This window comes from Neoarius graeffei, chromosome 12, assembly GCF_027579695.1.
Source record: "Neoarius graeffei isolate fNeoGra1 chromosome 12, fNeoGra1.pri, whole genome shotgun sequence".
NCBI classification, from domain to species: domain Eukaryota; kingdom Metazoa; phylum Chordata; class Actinopteri; order Siluriformes; family Ariidae; genus Neoarius; species Neoarius graeffei.
The window spans coordinates 23,331,389-23,353,994 of NC_083580.1; the positions used below are offsets into that span (position 1 = coordinate 23,331,389).

The following is a 22,606-nucleotide window of genomic DNA, read 5'->3' on the forward strand; positions in this document are numbered from 1 at the left end:
TAGCTAGTATGTTACTGTAGCAATGTTTACGTTCAGTCATTTGGATGACTGTTAAAACCTTTCAGTCTCAAGTTTTTCCTTTACTGTATTTACTAGTTTACTGTAATTATGATCCAGCAGCCATTTACACCGGATTCAGTGTAAATAGCTGCCGGAGCGCACTCCGGCTTGCTCCCCCTCAAATTAAGCAGCGCGCTCCGGCTTGCTCCCGGAGTGCTCCGGCCGAGGTTCCGGAGCACGCTCCGGCTTGCTCCCCCTCAAATTAAGCAGCGCGCTCCGGCTTGCTCCCAGAGTGCTCCAGCCGAGGTTCCGGAGCGCGCTCCGGCTTGCTCCCCCTCAAATTAAGCAGCGCGCTCCGGCTTACTCCCGGAGTGCGCTGCTTAATTTGAGGGGGAGCAAGCCGGAGCGCGCTCCGGCAGCTATTTACCCTGGATCCGGTGTAAATAGCTGCCGGATCATAATTACAGTAAACTAGTAAATACAGTAAAGGAAAAACTTGAGACTGAAAGGTTTTAACAGTCATCCAAATGACTGAACGTAAACATTGCTACAGTAACATACTAGCTACTATGTTGTTGACATTAGCTAGTGCTAACAGCTAGTTGCTAGTGCACTCCTACAACTACACCGACCCTAATAATACAGTTCTTGGTCATTGCCTGGTAACAGCAAATTTATAACGGGCCATGTCTCAACAGACTAAGAAGTTATTTCAATGACATTTAATAACATTTTGTTTATCCTGAGGACCGAAAGTAAATGAAAATGTGAACAAACCTTAGCTGTAATCAGATGGCGACCACCGGCTCCAGGGACGACCCGCTGATGTAGGCATGTTACCTAGCCTGACACAAAATATTTGTAGGCATCCAAACTCTTATACGCTTTCAGATCAATACCTGTGTATGGCGATGGGTTTTTAACGACATAGGTATACAGATCATGTGGGCCGAAGTCAGGTAAAGACGAGGGCTTCGTGTACTTCCGTACGTCAGTGAGCAATCCTGGTGGAAGCAGGTAAACGTCGTTCTCTAAGCCTGCTAACCTCAATTTTTGCAAATACCTCTCCCTCTGCTCGCCCTGTAAATGCCCTACGTCGCTGGATAGTGAAGGTGTTTTCTGCATCTTGCTCCTTTTTCTTTTATGTTTTTCGTTTGTCGCCTTCCTCGCATTCAAACTGATTCGAGCCGTGACGTCCAAAATGGCAGCCTAACGATGCATCACATGACTTGGTCACGTGGGTGAAAAACCTCAATAGGCAGGGGTGAAAACCAGGAAGTGAGTTGAAGGTGAGCTGGAATTCCCGATCCGGATCGGCACTGGCGTGGGAGATCCGTAATCTGCGGAGTGGATGTCCAGGGCGGAGCATGATAGTAACAGTAATAAACTAAATGTAACTAATTTGAATGTTTTAATTTTGAACTCAAGTAAAGCCTAGGTTACAACCGGACGTACGATTTTTTTGGCCGTGCAATTTTTGGCGTTTCCCAAATCGCTGCGTTTTTTTTTGTTCATGGAGAAAGACGCACGTTGGCCGTAAGTTTGTCTTGCAACCTGAAAAAAACGTAAGCGCCCGTAGAGTTTGTTTGACATGACAAAGAACCTCTGCGGCTGGTCTACGGCTCGAAAATCAGCATGTCACACGCGCGCCCTCCGTGCGTTTCACACGCGCGCCCTCCGTGCGTTTCTTGCATTTTTTGTACATAGACCGGCCATAGAAGCATGTACGGCCGGTTGTGACCGAGGCTTAAAAGTAATGACATTCAATTTATACTCAAACTGCTGTGAACTGCAGTGAGCCATCTTTTTAAGTAACAAGAATACGTATAGTTTGTTGCTTTTTATCTCTCATTTTAATATCTTATTGCGAGTGTGTCATGGAAGACACGATTTTAACTTGCCCTCTTATTTATTTTATTTAGTTATTTCTTTGATTAGAAATTAGTAAATTAAAAAAACAACATGTGCAGTGTTCATAAAATAAGAAAATGTTATTACATGATCACCAGCAGATTGTTTGCAGTTCAGGGCAAACTTAGTCTCCATCACTTTGGGATGTTGTGCATTTAGGTTGTCTTATGTGGATTATGTATGCGTGTTTGTGCATTAGAGAAAAAAATTATTTATATCTACAAAGAGCTCTTTTCCAAAACGCGATAAACGCCAAATTTAAAAAAAAAAAAAAAAAACTAGTTTGTCGCGCTATTCTGCTGTGTACTGAGCCTATTCACTGCTCCATTAATGTTTCATGCCAAATCGCTATATTTCCTTGTTTATATGTGCTGCAAATTGTAGTTTCTCTCCAAAACGCGACAGGCTCTACACCTGTTTTTTGGCCGAGTGCGACATTTCCTTCTAGACCAGTCAGAGTTCGGTCAGCGTTCTACACTACTCCGCATGGCGGCGCCCTGAAGCGAGGAGTTTTATTTGCTTGTGTAGCTTCTTGAACACAAATAACTTTTGCAAATGGTGGTTGTGAATACTTTTGATGGTTCTGAAGAATTGAACTAACTGGCCATTTGTTATTTAGCTAATTGTTTTCTGTGGTGGACAGTCTTAAAACGTAAGATTAAACATAAATGAATGAATGAATGAATGTTATTTAAGTGTTTATATAATTTATTTGATTTTATTATAAATTGTATGACGAAAGTTCCTGATATTATATATCTACAGCATGTTCTCTTGTTTTAAAAACAGAAAGACAGAAAAAATGAATGGATTTATAGCATTTTGAAAAAATATATAATAAACTTTGGATTTATAATCAATAACATTGGGCCATTATTAAAAAATGTTCTGTTTCTGGTCCACCGGCTGGGTGAGTGCCGTTTGTGCGGTTGAGTTTTTTTTTTTTAACGCCGGTTTTTCGACATTTTTTGGGCTTTTTTCACCTTTATTGGATAGGACAGTGTAGAGACAGGAAATGAGCAGGAGAGAGAGACAGGGAGGGATCGGGAAATTACCTCAGGTTGGAATCGAACCCGGGTCCCCGGATTTATGGTGTAGTGCCTTATCCACCTGAGCCATGATGCCCTCAGGTTTTTTGACATTTTTTTTCGGGTTCGTAAATCTAAAATCGAACTTGACATTTACGCATTCCCAGGGCTTTCCACTAAGGCTCATATTAGCCAGCCATGACAAATAAGTAGCCGGGGGGGGTAAACACAAAATAAACTCCTGTGCACGCAGTTCCCAGGATTAAATGTATTTTCCACAGACCATTTATTTATTCACTTTACTCAAATACAAAGTAAAATGGCAGTAAATCTAGTTTGGTTTCATTTACAACCAACGGTGTCTGTTGATGCCAGCATGTAATTGAACGAGAGAAGACTGGTTTACCGGAGACAAAATAAGCGTCATCTCTGCTTCTGTTCCCTCCGACACACTACTGCCTCCGCCGAGTGCGCGCGCACTCTGAACTGAATCAGCTCTGCGCATGCACCGTGCGGCACAAAAAAATGGCAGCCACCATGAAGGAAGGCGATCCGGAGTTTTCAAACATTTGCTTGAGTGTGAAATCACAAAATGGTATTCTAGCGAACAACAAAATAGTAAAGATTCAGAAAAACAAATCATTCAGTGATCATTTTAATAGTGTAATTTCATCCGAACTAGGCCTAACGGTCGATTTAGAACTACAAAAAGTCCGTGTGTCGGACATTTTAAATACCTTTGTAAAAGTTTTGCAAATGTTGCAGTCAGCATTTAAAATGCTAACTTAAAGTTTTTGTACAAGTTTCAGTTGATTAAACTGTCATTTTATTAAACGTGTCTGCTTTTGTAATAAAAAAGTACTGAAAGAAAAAGCAAACACAGCATTGCGATTTCTTATCCATCCATATATATATATATATATATATATATATATATATATATATATATATATATATATATATATATATATAAAATCCCTCCCTCCTGACTGAAAATGTTTTTGCTCACCCGGTGGACAGGAAACGGATTTTTTTTTAAGGATGGCCTTGTTGTTAGATTTGTCAGTTATTGTTGAAAATGTTCAGACTGAACCAACTATTTATTATAACAGGATAAATTAAATATTTGCAAAATTTATGGGTCTGGGTAAATAAATGTAATTTTTCTGAAAACAATCAAAATGGATTTATAGCATTTTGGAAAAGAGCTCTATGACCTGCAAACTTTGCTGAAAAGTCATTTGTCATCTGTTATCCATCTCTGCATTGCTGTTAATGGCAGCACATTAACACAGTAAAACCACAGGTACATTTGCAGCACATTCTTTCTGTTGCATTCTCTCACCATAGTGCGTAATCGTTTTTACAGTGTTCTTATCTATGTCATAACATTATTGGCCTTTCTAGTATTTTTATTGGAAAAGGCTTCATGAACCCTCCAACTGACTTCTAAATATGTTATTGTGTGACCTGCTTTAGATGCTACAGATAAAAGGTTCTACATTTGGATGAATCAGTGCAAAAACACACAAATCCAAGATGCAAATGTCCAGGCAGATTTGTGAGTTTTGCAATCTTTTATTATGAATACCGCGTCTTTGCCAACAGAGTTTTACTCAATCTAAAGGCATATGGGTCTGTCTCAGAAACTGGGTACTGTGGGGGTACTCCACTAAATATACACAGTCAATAAACTATACGGTTTTGAATGGTGATGTTGGTTTTAATTTGAAATAAAATGATGAAAGAAATAATACAGATAAAACTAAATCTTTGATGTGAATATTCAGAATTTAGCAAAAATTCTGCAAATTTGTGGAAAAATGGCGGCTTGATCTGGGACATGATAAATGGTCGATTACATCGCATTCCCTTAAAAATGTTGTAGCCCACTGAAAAGTCTACAGTTATCACTAATTGTATTTTAAGTTGTAACTTTATACACCTAAGGATTGGTGCACTCACAGAATAATCATAACCGTAATAAAACATCATGCAAAATATTTGATCACCGTTGTAACTCCATTTTCCGCAAACCCAAAACCAATACGATCGTGTGTTTTGATCTAAATGGAAAGCCTCAGGGTCGAGGTCACTACCTCACCAAAAGTAGCAACTTAAAATCACTACGCCATATAAAAATTTAGTTATAAATCTGCAATTTTATTTTTTAAAACAAAAGCTGAAAGTTAGGTATAGAATATGTTTCTTACAGAATATATTACAGTGGTAGCTGGTCTTGTATGACTTTCTGAGCTATAAAATGAGTTGTGGTCTATTTTTTACCGTAGCGTGTTATTTGTGTGCGGGGAAGGACACACATTAACAATTTGCATGTGTAGAATGGAATTTTCCACTCCAACAGTTAGAAGTTGATCGTGCTTCCATTTGCGGTCTTTCTGTTACACAAGTGATCTGTTCGGACGTTATCACTGAAAAGGTGAGTTTGACAGTTTCATTTTGTTTTAGTCTTGCAGTATAAGGCAGTAGAATGTTTCTTTTTCATCTTACTTTCATATTTCGTAGTGTTTTCGTATTTTTGGCCAATATTTTGCAACCATGGTCAATTTAGATCGAACTTTTGATAGAATCTACAGCCAGTCATTTTGCCCCGCCCCCGCCTCGCGCTCTGTCTGGTGCGGCAGTGATGTCCCGATGCTCACACGCCGCAGCAGAGACCCGCGCGACCTTCAGCCGGTACAGTCGCTGTTTGTTCGTTATTCTCATCTTTCCAGTGTGTTCTTGATTTTTCCATTGTGTCCTATTTCGCCATATCAAATACCCAAAATGTATCATCATATTCATATTTAAGCGAATAATCAATTCAGTCATCATAACTTGGCATTTTTAACCCAAGCAATCAAAAAGAGGAAATTTATTCAATATTTTCACTCATCTGTGAAGGAGGGGCTTTAATTCTTCATGATGCAGTTATTTTATATGTAAATCAATTTTACAAAAGCATTTGAATTGTAATCAAAAAGATTTTCCACAGTGGAGGCCAGATAAAGCAAGATACTATCTTTATTCTTATTAAACATGACAAAAGAAACATTGAATGTTCGGTAAATGCAAAAAAAATAGTAAAATTAGAAAATGTATTTTTTGACCATAATATCCCAAATGAGAGACCAGTTTCTGAGACGGACCCATATGCCAACTATGATATGGATCAGTATCACATAATATGATCTTTTGTCATCTCATACAGTTCCCATCACAAACTGGGAAGTAAAGAACGGAATGCAGGCAAGGGTCCAGCACAGACAGAGAGAAAACAAGGGAGGTGGAGAGAGAGACAGAGAAAGTGTATAGGACACTGAGTCAAGAGAGCGCGAGAGAAGGAGGAAGGCAAAAGAATCGAGAGGAGAGAGGAATGTCAGCAGAGGAATTTCCAAGTGCTTTTGCTCAAAAATAAAAGACATGATGGGGAGAATAGAGATATGCACACCACACACACACACACACACACAGAGACACACACACCAGCAACACAAATACACCCTGCCTAGCCAAACATGCACTTCATGTATCTTGAATAACAGAACACAGGCCCTTTTCTTGAGGTACTGCTTTTTCTAACCCTGTTTCCAAATACAGTCCCTCCCCTGAGAGACTGACACTTATCTCTGACTCCAGAGTTGAGGGTGATGGAAAGTTAAAGAGAATCAGACACATTGTTTGGCTTGCTTAATCTAAATAAAATAATTTAATTTAAATGCTTAAATTGTACTGTATTCGATACTTAAAAGCTTTGAATTTGCGTCAATATGTCCCTAGGCAGTTGTAGCTCTGTAGGATGAAAGCATTAAGCTAAACTCAGTATTTGAAAATTCAACAAATTCAGTCATGAGCCTTTTGCATAGGGTCCAGGCTTTCGGATCGTGCGCAGACAGCCTCGAGTCCAGGCTTTCGGATCGTGCGCGGACGGCCTCGAGTCCAGGCTTTCGGATCGTGCGCAGACAGCTTCGAGTCCAGGCTTTTGGATCGTGCGTGGACAGCCTCGAGTCCAGGCTTTCGGATCGTACACGGACAGCCTCAAGTCCAGGCTTTCGGATCGTGCGCGGACAGCCTCGAGTCCAGGCTTTCGGATCGTGCGCGGACAGCCTCGAGTCCAGGCTTTCGGATCGTGCGCGGACAGCCTCGAGTCCAGGCTTTCGGATCGTGCGCGGACAGCCTCGAGTCCAGGCTTTCGGATCGTGCGCAGACAGCTTCGAGTCCAGGCTTTCGGATCGTGCGCGGACAGCCTCGAGTCCAGGCTTTCGGATCGTGCGCGGACAGCCTCGAGTCCAGGCTTTCGGATCGTGCGCGGACAGCCTCGAGTCCAGGCTTTCGGATCGTGCACGGACAGCCTCGAGTCCAGGCTTTCGGATCGTGCGCGGACAGCCTCGAGTCCAGGCTTTCGGATCGTGCGCGGACAGCCTCGAGTCCAGGCTTTCGGATCGTACGCGGACAGCCTCGAGTCCAGGCTTTCGGATCGTACGCGGACAGCCCCGAGGCCATGCTTACGGATACAGATCAGTAGAAAACATTATTCATCCTGATGTTTTTCATTCCCTATTTATCATACATACCACAAAATGAACTATTGAACTTTTTATATCTTTCCAGAATATTCTAAACAGGGCTTTGAACCGGTTCAAGGAACGAAAACGAAAACCGGGAACTTTTTCTATTTCACATGGAACAGAAACGAAACCAGAAACTTTATTATTTTTTATGTTCCGGAACAGAAACGCTTATTAAAAATAATGGTAACCGGTTAATACCGGTTTTTATTTCGTTCCTCAAAGTTTCTGTAGCCTACAAATAGTCATTCTTCTCCTGCGCAAGTTTCTATGACCCGCTGGGGTTCACTTCCTGTGTGACGTTCGCTGATTGAATGGAGAGAGCGGGAAGGTGGACTACTAGTGAGTAAATGCATTACTGAGTGTCTCTGGGCAAAGAAAAGCCTGAACGGTGCAACCTCCCTATTGGCTGTTTGTAAAAATGTATCAGTTGTTGCCCCTCCCACGGGAATCATCGCGGGCTCGAGAGACGAGACCTGACGAGTTAGTTCGTTGGTAGCAGAACAAAATGTCTGGACACAAATCGGGTTTTCAGAAAAGGAAAGAAAATAAACGGAGGGTCGAAAATACAAAAAAGGAGGCAGAAAATGCAAAACGAGTTTTAAGGTAGGACAAATGGTTACTTTTCTGAGGCAGCCCGCCGTGGCTGCCTGCAGGCTTATTTATTATAGCCCATTTAGTTAAAATAGTTGATATAAAATGTTTATAGTTATGTGATGGTTGTCCTGATTTAGACTTGTTTTTTGGGGGGGGGGTTGCGCAATGTTGCACCCGGGTCCAGATTAGGGCAGAACCGGCCCTGGCTACATTTCAGCTGTAGTTTGTTTTATGTATGTATGTACTTGCATAGATGTGTACTTCCAATATGGCGCCTAACAAAATCTCGCGGCGCGGTGACGTCATGCGGTAGCCCTCTATAGGGCCTGACTAGCCTTTGGTAACACACTAAACGAATTCTCTTTCATTTTTGTCACTTTTTCTGTTTGTGTAGATGGGAAGACATACTGAGAATCCAAATCGCCAACATTTGAAATAATAATTGTTTTGAATTATTTCTTGTCTTATTTAATGAAGGTTGTAATAGAATTAGCCTACATTTGGCTTAAGCTAGATGAGACAGAGACATAATTTTATAGCCATTTGTTAAACAGCTGACAGGGAACGTAATTAACCGTTCCGGGAACGAAATTTTTTTGTTCTAACCGGTTCGGGAACGTCTATTTAATGGTGGAACCCAAAACCGGAAACGTTAAAATTCCGTTTCTGTTCGGAACGAACCAATAGGAAAAAAATTCCGGTTCAAAGCCCTGGTTCTAAAAACTAAATAATTTATAGCTGCAGTCCTATGGACCTCTAATTATTCTGCTAGTCTGATAGTATTCTGATATTCTCACTCTTCTAATTATTCCGTTATTCCTGATATTCTGTTCTGATAACACTGTGAGACTAATTTTTGTCAGAGCATATTCTTATGAATGACTGCACACAGATGCAACAAAGCCTAAAGGGAGGAAAAAGGAAAAGAAAAGGAAGGAAGAATGTCACAGGAAGTGAAACACAATAGGAGGCATCTTTTTATATGTGTGTCGAGAAACAGCAGGTTACCGGTAAGGTCTGTGAATGTTCTTTGCACTTTTTGGCGCACTGGACACTTGTAAAGGTTTTGCAGTGGAGTTGAGAACTATATCCTGTAAACATTTTTCACTAGAAATGAAGCCTTGAACTTCTTTAATTGTTAAGGACAGAGGGCAGTGTTGACCTCCCGGCTTTTCCTTTGTCCACGCACTATACTCCAAACCCGAGTCTACATTTTTCTTCAACTTTGGCAATATCATACGATGTACTATAGAGCAGGGGTTCTCAACCTTTTCTGCTTTGAGGCCCACCTCTTCAGACTTGTAACGAGTCGGGGCCCATTAAAAAAGATCCCCAATTATTTTGGCTCGTCTATTCTATTGAATCTAATAATTGATTGTAAAGTGTATTAATGGGATGCAACATCACTCCCTGTTGCAGATGGGAGCCCAGGAATTAAATAAATACAATAAAAACAAACTGTTTTTAATTGTAGATATTGTATTTAAAACCGTGTGGATGTGCTAGAAGCCAAACCATGCATGCAGGGCATTCTCAGTCAAAAGGGATTAATGATCCAAAAGTGGAGTCTGGTCCATTAACACAAGAACTTATTGCCATGTTTGTGTACAGAAAACAAGCAAGTTATTAAAACCAAGAAGTACACTCAAAAGAAGTGGGTATAGAAACCGCTCAATGGGTTAGATCTTTCCATGTTAACAAAGAAGGATTTTTCCAGTGAATTGGAAAATGATCCATCTGTTGAATTCCCTGACATCTCAAATTACCTGGTGCTGCAGACATCGTTCTACACGGAGAAACAGATGAAAATCTGGAAGAGCATGGAAGCGTACAACTTTTTACATGTGGCTGGGTTAAAGATCTGGGGATCAGGACACTACAAGATAAATCCTGTATTGTTTATGCCCGGGTAAGGAGGAATTTCTGGGCTTTTTGTGCGCGTCTTTGCGATCGTTAGGACGCTATAAGTTTTAGTATCCGGTGTAAACAAACCACAGCCGCTCGATTCTCAATCCTCCCTGCTCTTCTCTTCCGGGTAAATCATTCACAAAGATACACAAAAACCCCTTTAAAGACCTGGTTATTACATGTATTATATACACGTTAGTTTACAATATGGTGACCATGATCAAACAGTAAACAAAAACACATTTGAGGACTGAAGCGTTTCCTGAACTCCAAAACATCATGAAATAATGGAAAATGGGGGCGGCACGGTGGTATAGTGGTTAGCACTGTTGCCTCACAGCAAGAAGGTTCTGGGTTCGAGCCCAGCAACTGGCGAGGGCCTTTCTGTGCGGAGTTTGCATGTTCTCCCCATGTCTGCGTGGGTTTCCTCCGGGTGCTTCGGTTTCCCCCACAGTCCAAAGACATGCAGGTTAGGTTAACTGGTGGCTCTAAATTGACCGTGAATGTGAGTGTGAATGGTTGTTTGTCTCTATTACCCCTTTTCCACCAAATCAGTTCCAGGGCTGGTTCGAGGCCAGTGCTGGTGCTGGTTCACAACTCGTTCAACTTGCGAGCCAGCTGAGAACCAGTTTGCTTTTCCATAGCTCGCGGTGCTAAGGGAAGCCACGTCATTACGTCGCTGTATACGTCAGTTACGTCGCTACGTTTGCATAAACCTTGGTGCAAATATCGAAGCAAAAACAACGCGGAAGAAGCAGCAGCAACAGCAACAATAATAATAATAATAATGGATGACTTCGCGTTTGTACAGCTGCTGCTTCTCGTTGCTTAAAAATGGCGATCTTTCACGGTCTTGTTATTGTTGTTGGTCTTAACAACTCCGCCCCCCCACTGACGTAAGTGGTTCTTTCCTCTGGCCCAGCAGAGAGTTGGTGCTAGCCTGGAACCGGTTTTTCTGGCCCCAGAGCCAGTTCTTTGTCAGTGGAAACAGAAAACCTGGTTCCAAACTAAGCACTGGCCCCGAACCAGCCCTGGAACTGCTTTGGTGGAAAAGGGGCATATGTGTCAGCCCTGCGATGACCTGGGTGTACCCTGCCTCTTGCCCATAGTCAGCTGGGATAGGCTCCAGCTCGCCTGTGACCTTGTGTAGGATTAAGCGGCTACAGATAATGGATGGATAATGGAAAATGGCAAGAAAAGTGAGTTGTGAATACAAATGAAATAAAGCAGAGTAATTTACAAACCTTTCGAGACGTGATCACTATAAACTCGAGCGTTCCTCGAGTAAGAAGAGTACCTAGCACAGATCCAAGGAATTCTTGGACTGGAACACTCTGGAAGGATCCTGTAGTCACTGGAAGGGCACTGGAACTTTGGCCACAGTTACTCAAGGAGCTTGAGGATTTTAAGGTATTTTAAAGTACTGTAACAGAATTTTTTTATTTCAGTACCTCTTCCTTATATGATTTACTGATGCCCCTTTTCCACCAAAGCAGTTCCAGGGCTGGTTCGGGGCCAGTGCTTAGTTTGGAACCGGGTTTTCTGTTTCCACTGACAAAGAACTGGCTCTGGGGCCAGAAAAACCGGTTCCAGGCTAGCACCAACTCTCTGCTGGGCCAGAGGAAAGAACCGCTTACATCAGCGGGGAGGGGGCGGAGTTGTTAAGACCAACAACAATAACAAGACCGCGAAAGATCGCCATTTTTAAGCGACGAGAAGCAGCAGCTGTACAAACGCGAAGTCAGCCATTATTATTATTGTTGTTGTTGTTGCTGCTGCTTCTTCCGTGTTGTTTTTGCTTCGATATTCGCGCCAAGGTTTATGTAAACGTAGCGACGTAACTGACGTATACAGTGACATATACAGCAACGTAATGACGTGTCTTCCCTTAGCACCGCGAGCTATGGAAAAGCAAACTGGTTCTCAGCTGGCTCGCAAGTTGAACGAGTTGTGAACCAGCACCAGCACTGGCCCCGAACCAGCCCTGGAACTGATTTGGTGGAAAAGGGGTATGAATGCCCTTGTCTCAGTAACAGCGCTTTTAGATACTCTTCCTATCCTGGAAATAAAGCTAACTACTTATCTGAGTGTTTATCATTGTTCAAATGGTGCTTTAGTCTCAGCAAATCTTAATGCAGGTCCCAAAAGCTTTTACCGAATTCAACTCCATTAAGGTCGGTGTAAATGTCGCATACTTTGTCTCCCGGTGGGACTGTTTGAACCGTTACACTGCTTGAGTGCTTCCCGTCATTAGACTCTTTAGATAAGATGGGGCAATATGGGCGTTGGATGGACGTGCTTATTTTTGCTGATCTGAATCCACTTTTTTTTTCTTTTAACATGGATTCGAGATCAGCTAACTTTGACTTGAAGCTGAGCAGACTGACCTGTAAGGCACAGCCACATGAGCTAAGCAAATACACATGATCCCACCTTGTTAATGTGAAAGCCTCTAGGCACCACTAAAGCAAAAAGAGCCCGATGTCATCAGTTCCATTAGTAAGAACATCTCAATCTTTGGTATTTGTACACAAACACCTGCCATGGAATTAGCATTCAAATTTTGGATATCTAACATTTGGACAGGATTAAATGAAACTACAAAATAAGAATAAAAGCATTGAGATGATCAGATTATTACCGTGGTAGTCTGGAGTATTGATAATATATTAATTGTACAAAGGCTTTGATTGTACTAATGCGATATGAACAAAGAATAAAACACGACAGGGAATGCTATTATAGGAAAGTAATTCACACCCAAATGGCAACATGAAAGTCTGTTATCACCCTGAAGTGAGTTATTTTTGTATAACAGCACTCCCCGTTCCTCTTATACCACAGTGATTTGCCAACGATTAAAATTGTAATTCATTAACGAAGGGTATTTTGTGCTTTTGAACCATTTACAGTTAAATTTACCATTGCATCTGGAATATATGCAAAATAAGTTATCACTTGCGTTATAGCAACTGTACCATTGTTCCTTCACCAGCCTCTGTTTTTTTTTCCTTTCTCAGCTTGTCATGTTCCTGAGAAACAGAAAGCAGGATGTCCTCTCCCATAAACACTGCCCTGAAAACTTACTGACCATTACAAAGCACAGCTTCAAAATAACCATGATTGTGTTTTCGTTTGTTAAATAAAACTGTTTCCTTTATCTGTTTATTATTAGGGTTAGATTATTGTTAGCAATACAAGTCCCTTTAAATAAGCCGTTACTATAGAAATGATAACGTGTTAGAACGAGTGTAAACATGTGATTTGAATTACAACCAGAGCTGCCGTTGTGTAAGGAATAACACAACAGACCATACTGCACAAATAAGAGTGTGGTTATACTAAATATCGGAACAGTTGTGATTTGCCGTAAGAAATTGCGAGTGCATGATTGTGAGTGCGATATTACAGGCATTTAGCAGACGCTCTTATCCAGAGGGACGTACAGCATACCCAGAGCAGCCTGGGGAGCAGTTGGGGGTTAGGTACCTTGCTCAAGGGCGTTCAGCCATTCCTGCTGGTCCAGGGAATTGAACAGGTGACCTTTTGGTCACAAAGCTGCTTAACTCTAACTTTTAGACCATGGCTTCCCCCATATTACTGCTTTTGTACAACAGTTTTCGAAATAAGAAATTGATACTGAGTAATTGACTATTCACAATATGGCCATTGATTTGTTTATTTTTACTCTGTGAATGAAAATACTAATCCCATTTCCAGAAAAGCTGGGATATTTTCCAATATGCAGTAAAAACAAAAATCCGTGGTTTGTTAATTCACATTTAACTGACGAAAGTACAAAGAAAAGACTTACTGACCAACTTAATTGTGTTTTGTAAATATAAACGAAGTTAGAATTTGATGCCTGCAACACACTCAAAAAATAGTTGGGACAGAGGCATTATTACCATTCTGTTACAACGCCTTTCCTTTTAATAACACTTTTTAATCATATGCGATCTGAAGATACTAATTGTTGCAGTTTTGCAATTAGAATTTTTGTCCATTCTTGCATGATACAAGACTTCAGCAGTCCAACAGTCTGTGGTTGCTGTTGTCTGATTCTCCTCTTCATGATGAGCCGTACATTCTCCATAGGAGACAGAGCTGGTCTGGCAGCAGGCCAGTCAAGCGCACACACTCTGTGTCTATGAAGCCACACTGGTGTAGCCTGTGCAGAATGAGGCCTGGCATTGTCCTTCTGAAATAAGCATGGACTTCCCGTTAAGAGACATTGCCTTGATGAATATGTATCTCTAAAATCTCAATATATGCCCCAATATATCAATGGTACCTTCATCCACATGCAACTTACTCATGCCGTGGGCACTGATGCCCCCATACCATCACAGATCTTGGCTTTTGCACCTTTCTCTGATAACAAACTGGATGGTCGTGTTCACCTTTGGCACGGAGAACTTAACGTCCGGTTTTCCCAAAAACAAGCTGAAATGTGGACGCATCTGACCACAGCACACATTGCTGCTGTCTTTCAGTCCATCTGAGATTATTTCGGGCCCAGAAAAATTGGCTGCATTTCTGCATAGAATTAATGAATGGCTTCTTCCTTGCATAACAGAGTTTCAGGTTACATTTCTGGATGCAGCGGCGGATTGTGTTAAGTGACAACAGTTTTCTGAAGTACTCCCGAGTCCATGTGGCTATATTTGTCACATTAGCATGACGGTTTCTCAGGCAGTGCTGCCTGAGGGCTCTAAGGTCACGCACATTCAACAGTGGTTTCTGACCTTGCCCTTTACGCATAGAGACCTCCAAATTCCCTGAATCTTTTCACAATATTATGTACTATAGATTTTGAAAGACCTACTGTACAATCTTGCGTTGAGAAATTTTTATTTTGAATTGACTAACAACTCTCTCATGAATTTTGGCACAGAGTAGTAAGCCACGACCCATCCTTGCTTGCAAAGACTGAGCCTTTGGTCCATGCTCCTTTAATACCCAATTATGTTGCCAGTTTGCTTATTGTGGAATCTTCCAAAATGGTGTTACTTGAATATCCTATGAATTTTTCAGTCTTACACTACCGTTCAAAAGTTTGGGGTCACTTTGAAATTTCCTTATTTTTGAAAGAAAAGCACTGTTCTTTTCAATGAAGATCACTTTAAACTCAGAAATACACTCTATACATTGCTAATGTGGTAAATGACTCATCTCATCTCATTATCTCTAGCCGCTTTATCCTGTTCTACAGGGTCGCAGGCAAGCTGGAGCCTATCCCAGCTGACTACGGGCGAAAGGCGGGGTACACCCTGGACAAGTCGCCAGGTCATCACAGGGCTGACACTAAGGCTACGTTTACATTACGTCGAATCAGCGGATCATCAGATTAACGTTCTTAAAACGATTCGCGTTGACACTAAAACCGTTAGCCGTGCACACAGCAACACCAATACGCGGATACGCTCGGCTCCGCAGGCATCCTGCGCTCCAAATCACTCCGCCCTGAACAGCGAGTGCCCTCTGGAGGGTGCGCACTCCGGCCCTGCGCAGCTCACAGAGCGCGCGAGTGAAGTGAACAAGCCACGATTCGGGACTGAGCCGCTGTGTGTGAGATCCCAGCGCAGATCACTTATTACTTGCAAGTGGAAGGATGGCAAGCCTAAAGACAATCATAACTACACAATGGGCAGTATTTGCATCAGTATTTGCAGTATTTTCATACTTTTATACTCTTTAATGAAAGGTGATACAAGGCGGAAGTCTGCGCCGTTTTTCAGCAGTCGCGTCACATGACCAACGCCAGCGAATCAGGAAGGTGGATGTCACAGTGACGTTGTCCAATGAGACGCCAGCTAGAGCTCAGCACAGCGTATTCGCGTATTCTCAATGTTTACACAGCACCGGAGCTGATACGATCTAGATTGAATACGTGGACGCTGGCGGATTCCCGTTTCCCCGCTTTTTCAGGGGGGTTAATGTAAACGGACAGTGCGTCCGCGAAGAAAACGAGACAGATACGGTCTAGTGTAAACGTAGCCATAGACACAGACAACCATTCACACTCACATTCACACCTACGGTCAATTTAGAGTCACCAGTTAACCTAACCTGCATGTCTTTGGACTGTGGGGGAAACCGGAGCACCCGGAGGAAACCCACGCGGACACGGGGAGAACATGCAAACTCCGCACAGAAAGGCCCTCGCCGGCCACGGGGCTCGAACCCGGACCTTCTTGCTGTGAGGCGACAGCGCTAACCACTACACCACTGTGCCGCCCCCGTGGTAAATGACTATTCTAGCTAAATTCTACTAAATGTCTGGTTTTTGGTGCAATATCTCCATAGGTGTATAGAGGCCCATTTCCAGCAACTCTCACTCCAGTGTTCTAATGGTACAATGTGTTTGCTCATTGCCTCAGAAGGCTAATGGATGATTAGAAAACCCTTGTACAATCATGTTAGCACAGCTGAAAACAGTTGAGCTCTTTAGAGAAGCTATAAAACTGACCTTCCTTTCAGCAGATTGAGTTTCTGGAGCATCACATTTGTGGGGTCGATTAAATGCTCAAAATGGCCAGAAAAAGGTCTTGACTATATTTTCTATTCATTTTACAACTTAGGGTGGTAAATAAAAGTGTGACTTTTCATGGAAAACACAAAATTGTCTGGGTGACCCCAAACTTTTGAACGGTAGTGTATTTTGCCTCCGTCCCAACTTTTTTTGAGTGTGCTGCAGGTATCGAATTCTAACTTTGTTTATATTTACAAAATACGATTAAGTTGGTCAGTAAAACTGTTGAAAATTTTTTCTTTGTACTTTTGTCAGTTAAATAAAGGATTAACAAATGAATTAACAAATCAGTTTTTGGTTTTACTGCGTTTTGGAAAATATCTCAACTTTTCTGGAAATAGGGTTAGTAGATCCCAGAGAAGCCATGCTCACTGGTAGCCTGTTGGCGAGCGGACTAGCTAGCTCACAATGATTTGTACATTCCTGTTAAAGGGGCATCTGGGAAAATTGTCTTCCCTTCTTCCTTTTCATCTTCATCTAATGAGCTTCCATATTTCATATCAGAAATTGTATTCATGAAAAATGTACAACTAGCCATGTCTGCTGATGAGGTCGCTAACTGTACTGTAGTAACCATTTTAGTGGGACTGTTGGTAGAATTGGAATTTTAAGTGGCACACACAGACAAGCAGAGTGATACAAACAGTGAAACATCCCAGTGTGATTTTACAAAATAGAACGCCACTTGTTCAATCAAATTAGTGGACTGGAACTAACAATTTTATGTGTGAAAATAATGGGGTGTAATGAAGCGGAGTGAAACGGAATACCAAAACCCCCCCGAAGTGCATTTTTTTTTCTTTTTTTTTTTTACAACCGCGTAGTCTGGAATGTGTTATTCCAATTATACCACAGCAGTTAGCCAACGATTGCAACCTTTAATTTATTAATGAATGACACGATGCACATTTTAATGGTTTGTGGTTAATATTGGGGAACAACATGTTTTTTTTTTTAATCTGCTTATTATTAGTCTTTAATTATGTGGCGCGTCTGCAATACAAGACCCTGTGAATGAGCCTTTATTATAGAAATAATAATATATTAGAACAAGCACATTAATATTAACTTATTGTTCATGTTCCAGCTGGAAATACTGTTCGAGCTGTGATGCTACATAAAAATAATGCACATCTTCTGACCAGTCAGATTTGATAATTCAACAGTTCTATGTTATAAAATTATTTAGCTTGCCAGGCTTTGCCTACAAAGTACACAGTATGTTCCAGAAACAGATCCCTAAAATCTCAGGCTGTTAAAAGGTTATTTATGTGTGTGTGTGTGTGTGTGTGTGTGTGTGTGTGTGTGTGTGTGTTCCAGAGAAAACATTCCTGAGAGGTTTTTGTACTTTATTCCTTCTTTGTGGGTTATAAGGCCACCTTCAGTATGTAAATCATTCACTCTCTGTGTGTGTGTGCGTGCAGGTAGAGGAGGGTGGTAAAGCTGGGTCTCTACAGCGCCCCCTGCTCGTTGGGGATGAAGTGGTCATCATCAACGGCGTGGAGCTGAGTGGGTTCAGGCAGGAGGCCATCTCTCTGGTCAAAGGATCCTATAAAACTCTCCAACTCACAGTGCTCAGGTAAGAACACACTTCCTGAGATAAACACACTTCAAGTGAAAAAAAAAAATTCCAGCCAAATATTTGGTTAAAATCTGGCTGTATTTTCTTTAAAGCTGTACTGCCTTTCAGATTTTTCAAGTGTAGGCCATAAAAAGAATTTTCCCTGACACCCAATTATTTTTGTTTAGTGGAACGAAAGCTACTGAATTCGAATCACAGACTTCCAATTTTATTTGCTTTTTTTATTAAATAGAACAATTTGTCACTATTTTTTCTTGCTTCACCATACTACAACATGCATCACGTAGTGCCCTGTTTACGCAAGGCATTGTGGGATACAAATTTGAAACGGGAGAGAACAATGGAGGACGTGAGTGTGCGAATGAAACGTGAAAGACCGACTACAGTAATGGAAAGCGAGAAGAAAAGGCGTTATGTTGCGAAGGAAAGGAAACGCAGGACCAAACTAATAAATACTGGCGGTCAGCGAGCACCTCGGTGTGATCAGCTGTTCGTTTAGTGACAGAATGATGGAACTGTCAGTGCATGGTCAAAGGTAAACCTGTAGATGGCAGTAATGCAACACTGGATGCCAGCTGCCGTAAAACCTGAAAGATGAAGAAGACGACGACTAAGGTAAGTGTGCGCATGCGCACACGGACTTCCTCTGTCTGCTTGACTGCGCGAAGCGAGAGATTTCATGCACATTATTTGCTAGGGAATCCCCTCAATTTCAATAACTTCCCAGCCACAGAATGGCCTGTTTTGTTTTTGTTTTGTTTTTTTAGATATTACATAAATAAACATAGCACAATGACCATATTTCAGAGGGAACTAAATTTCACCGATTTTATGAAATCGAAAGGCCGTCTACTTTTAATACTATATGATCTGCCAAGATTTTATCAGTGGATCAAATCTGGAAATTTTAATATGTGCCATTTATGGTGATTGGAAGTAGCACAGCTTGGCCTGTAGGGGGACCACTGAACCATTAATCCTCTGAGAGCATGTTGCTGTGTGTGCAGGTGTGTGTGTGAGAGAGAGAGAGAGAGAGAGAGAACATTGACAGGAAATGGGTAATTGAGGCCAGTGAAACTGACACCTCTGACGTATAACACACACACACAGTTAATTTGATAAGGAATCATAGAAAAAAAAGGAAAATAGTACAACCCCGATTCCAAAAAAGTTGGGAAAAGTACAAATTGTAAATAAAAACGGAATGCAATAATTTACAAATCTCAAAAACTGATATTGTATTCATAATAGAACATAGACAACATATCAAATGTCGAAAGTGAGACATTTTGAAATTTCATGCCAAATATTGGCTCATTTGAAATTTCATGACAGCAACACATCTCAAAAAAGTTGGGACAGGGGCAATAAGAGGCTGGAAAAGTTAAAGGTGCAAAAAAGGAACAGCTGGAGGACCAAATTGCAACTCATTAGGTCAATTGGCAATAGGTCATTAACATGACTGGGTATAAAAAGAGCATCTTGGAGTGGCAGCGGCTCTCAGAAGTAAAGATGGGAAGAGGATCACCAATCCCCCTAATTCTGCGCCGACAAATAGTGGAGCAATATCAGAAAGGAGTTCAACAGTGTAAAATTGCAAAGAGTTTGAACACATCATCATCTACAGTGCATAATATCATCAAAAGATTCAGAGAATCTGGAAGAATCTCTGTGCGTAAGGGTCAAGGCCAGAAAACCATACTGGGTGCCCGTGATCTTCGGGCCCTTAGACGGCACTGCATCACATACAGGCATGCTTCTGTATTGGAAATCACAAAATGGGCTCAGGAATATTTCCAGAGAACATTATCTGTGAACACAATTCACCGTGCCATCCGCCGTTGCCAACTAAAACTCTATAGTTCAAAGGAGAAGCCGTATCTAAACATGATCCAGAAGCGCAGACGTCTTCTCTGGGCCAAGGCTCATTTAAAATGGACTGTGGCAAAGTGGAAAACTGTTCTGTGGTCAGACGAATCAAAATTTGAAGTTCTTTATGGAAATCAGGGACGCCGTGTCATTCGGACTAAAGAGGAGAAGGACGACCCAAGTTGTTCTCAGCGCTCAGTTCAGAAGCCTGCATCTCTGATGGTATGGGGTTGCATTAGTGCATGTGGCATGGGCAGCTTACACATCTGGAAAGACACCATCAATGCTGAAAGGTATATCCAGGTTCTAGAGCAACATATGCTCCCATCCAGACGACGTCTCTTTCAGGGAAGACCTTGCATTTTCCAACATGACAATGCCAAACCACATACTGCATCAATTACAGCATCATGGCTGCGTAGAAGAAGGGTCCGGGTACTGAACTGGCCAGCCTGCAGTCCAGATCTTTCACCCATAGAAAACATTTGGCGCATCATAAAACGGAAGATACGACAGAAAAGACCTAAGACAGTTGAGCAACTAGAATCCTACATTATACAAGGATGGGTTAACATTCCTATCCCTAAACTTGAGCAACTTGTCTCCTCAGTCCCCAGACGTTTACAGACTGTTGTAAAGAGAAAAGGGGATGTCTCACAGTGGTAAACATGGCCTTGTCCCAAATTTTTTGAGATGTGTTGTTGTCATGAAATTTAAAATCACCTAATTTTTCTCTTTAAATGATACGCTTTCTCAGTTTAAACATTTGATATGTCATCTATGTTCTATTCTGAATAAAATATGGAATTTTGAAACTTCCACATCATTGCATTCCGTTTTTATTTACAATTTGTACTTTGTCCCAACTTTTTTGGAATCGGGGTTGTAGATGTAATAGTTCTGTGGTGTATTCTGTTATTCCGATGGTTTAGAAATGATTTTCTGATGTTCTGATTGGCCAGAGGTCCTGTGACATTTTTAAGCCATTTTGATTGGTTGAAGGAATGGCACAGTCTCTTAAGACATACTGATAGGTTGAATCAGCTGCGATGTTTCTTAAAGGGCATATTCTGGACCAGTTTCGTTTTTTTTATATGAAAGTATGTCCCTTTACACACTCATCCAGAAGGGTAATTTTGCACAAGGCCATCTGTCTACAGCAGAAAAAAATAAAATAACAAAACGCGTCTGGAAAAATCCCAAGGGAGTCTGGAGCCAGATTCTTGACGTTATCTGCGGAAGCGCCAGCAGGCTGCGAGAGCTTTGCACGGTTTCAGTGCACAGCCTGTGTAGACCAAGCGCTCCCATTTCTCTCTCATTGTCCGGTCTTTTGGAAAACGATGAGTACTAATCCCATCAAGATTGGTGTTGCTACACCCTCCTACAATACATCTGTTAACCATTTTAATAATTACGTGATAACGTTGAAGAAATTTGCAGAAAACCACCAGGTCGTTTTCTCATAAACAAACCAGCGCTGACGTAGGATTCAGAAGGAGGCGTCCCGCACGCGACGTCACGAAAATCAATGTTTGCCGGGAAATCCAAATGCCACGTTTTTTCAGAGGCGGACCAATTCGCCTCAAACGGCTTGATTTCAAATGAATTTTTCTGGTATTGCGTAAGGTAAAAAAATTGCACAAAATGCAAAATGTGACAGATATTTGACCAAAGTTTAATATAAAATAGGAGAATTACATTGATCTTGCTCCTGAATTTACCCGTGATATGAACTTTCAGGTATCCTGATATTATTAAAGTGTTCTGGTTGGTGGAAGCAGTTGTGATGTTTTTAAGACATTCTGATTGGTAGAAAGAGTTGTGATGTTGTTTTTAAGACATGCAGAGGAAGCGATAACATGAGACGTGCTGATTTGTAGAAGCTGATGTGATGTTTATTAATGCTGCCTTTTACGAAAGGTTGTGGCTCCGAATTTCCGTACAGGAAAAACCAAAGAAAATGGTCCCTCCACTCAGAATTTCTTCCGCGTTTTCTCAACCCTGATTTCAGCAAGAGGGCAGCACGGTGGTGTAGTGGTTAGCGCTGTCGCCTCACAGCAAGAAGGTCTGGGTTCGAGCCCCGTGGCCGGCGAGGGCCTTTCTGTGCGGAGTTTGCATGTTCTCCCCGTGTCCGTGTGGGTTTCCTCCGGGTGCTCCGGTTTCCCCCACAGTCCAAAGACATGCAGGTTAGGTTAACTGGTGACTCTAAATTGACCGTAGGTGTGAATGTGAGTGTGAATGGTTGTCTGTGTCTATGTGTCAGCCCTGTGATGACCTGGCGACTTGTCCAGGGTGTACCCCGCCTTTTGCCCGTAGTCAGCTGGGATAGGCTCCAGCTTGCCTGCGACCCTGTAGAAGGATAAAGCGGCTACAGATAATGAGAGAGTTCAGCAAGTGATGTCAACACTCACAGCATGAACAGAAACAGAGTAGCACTTCTTAGATAGATTCATTTATTAATCCCCAAAGGGAAATTGCACAAGAAGTATTTAATGAGTATTTGCTTTAAATCGCTCAACATACAGACAAACGCACTTATTAAATCTTTGAGGTTGACTATACCAATTTTTGTTTTGAGGAGGTAAATATACACACGTCACTCATTAAA

At 41.7% G+C, this 22,606-nt stretch overlaps 1 protein-coding gene across 2 annotated transcripts in view; it reads left to right on the forward strand.

Moving 5' to 3' along the window:
* shroom3 (shroom family member 3) overlaps positions 1 to 22,606 on the forward strand; it is a 277,424-nt gene that overhangs the window by 54,288 nt on the left and 200,530 nt on the right. For both annotated transcript variants that reach the window (XM_060935697.1, XM_060935696.1), the window contains one exon: positions 17,972 to 18,126. In XM_060935697.1, the coding sequence (XP_060791680.1) occupies positions 17,972 to 18,126 (155 nt within the window). The remainder of the gene's footprint in view (positions 1 to 17,971; positions 18,127 to 22,606) is intronic.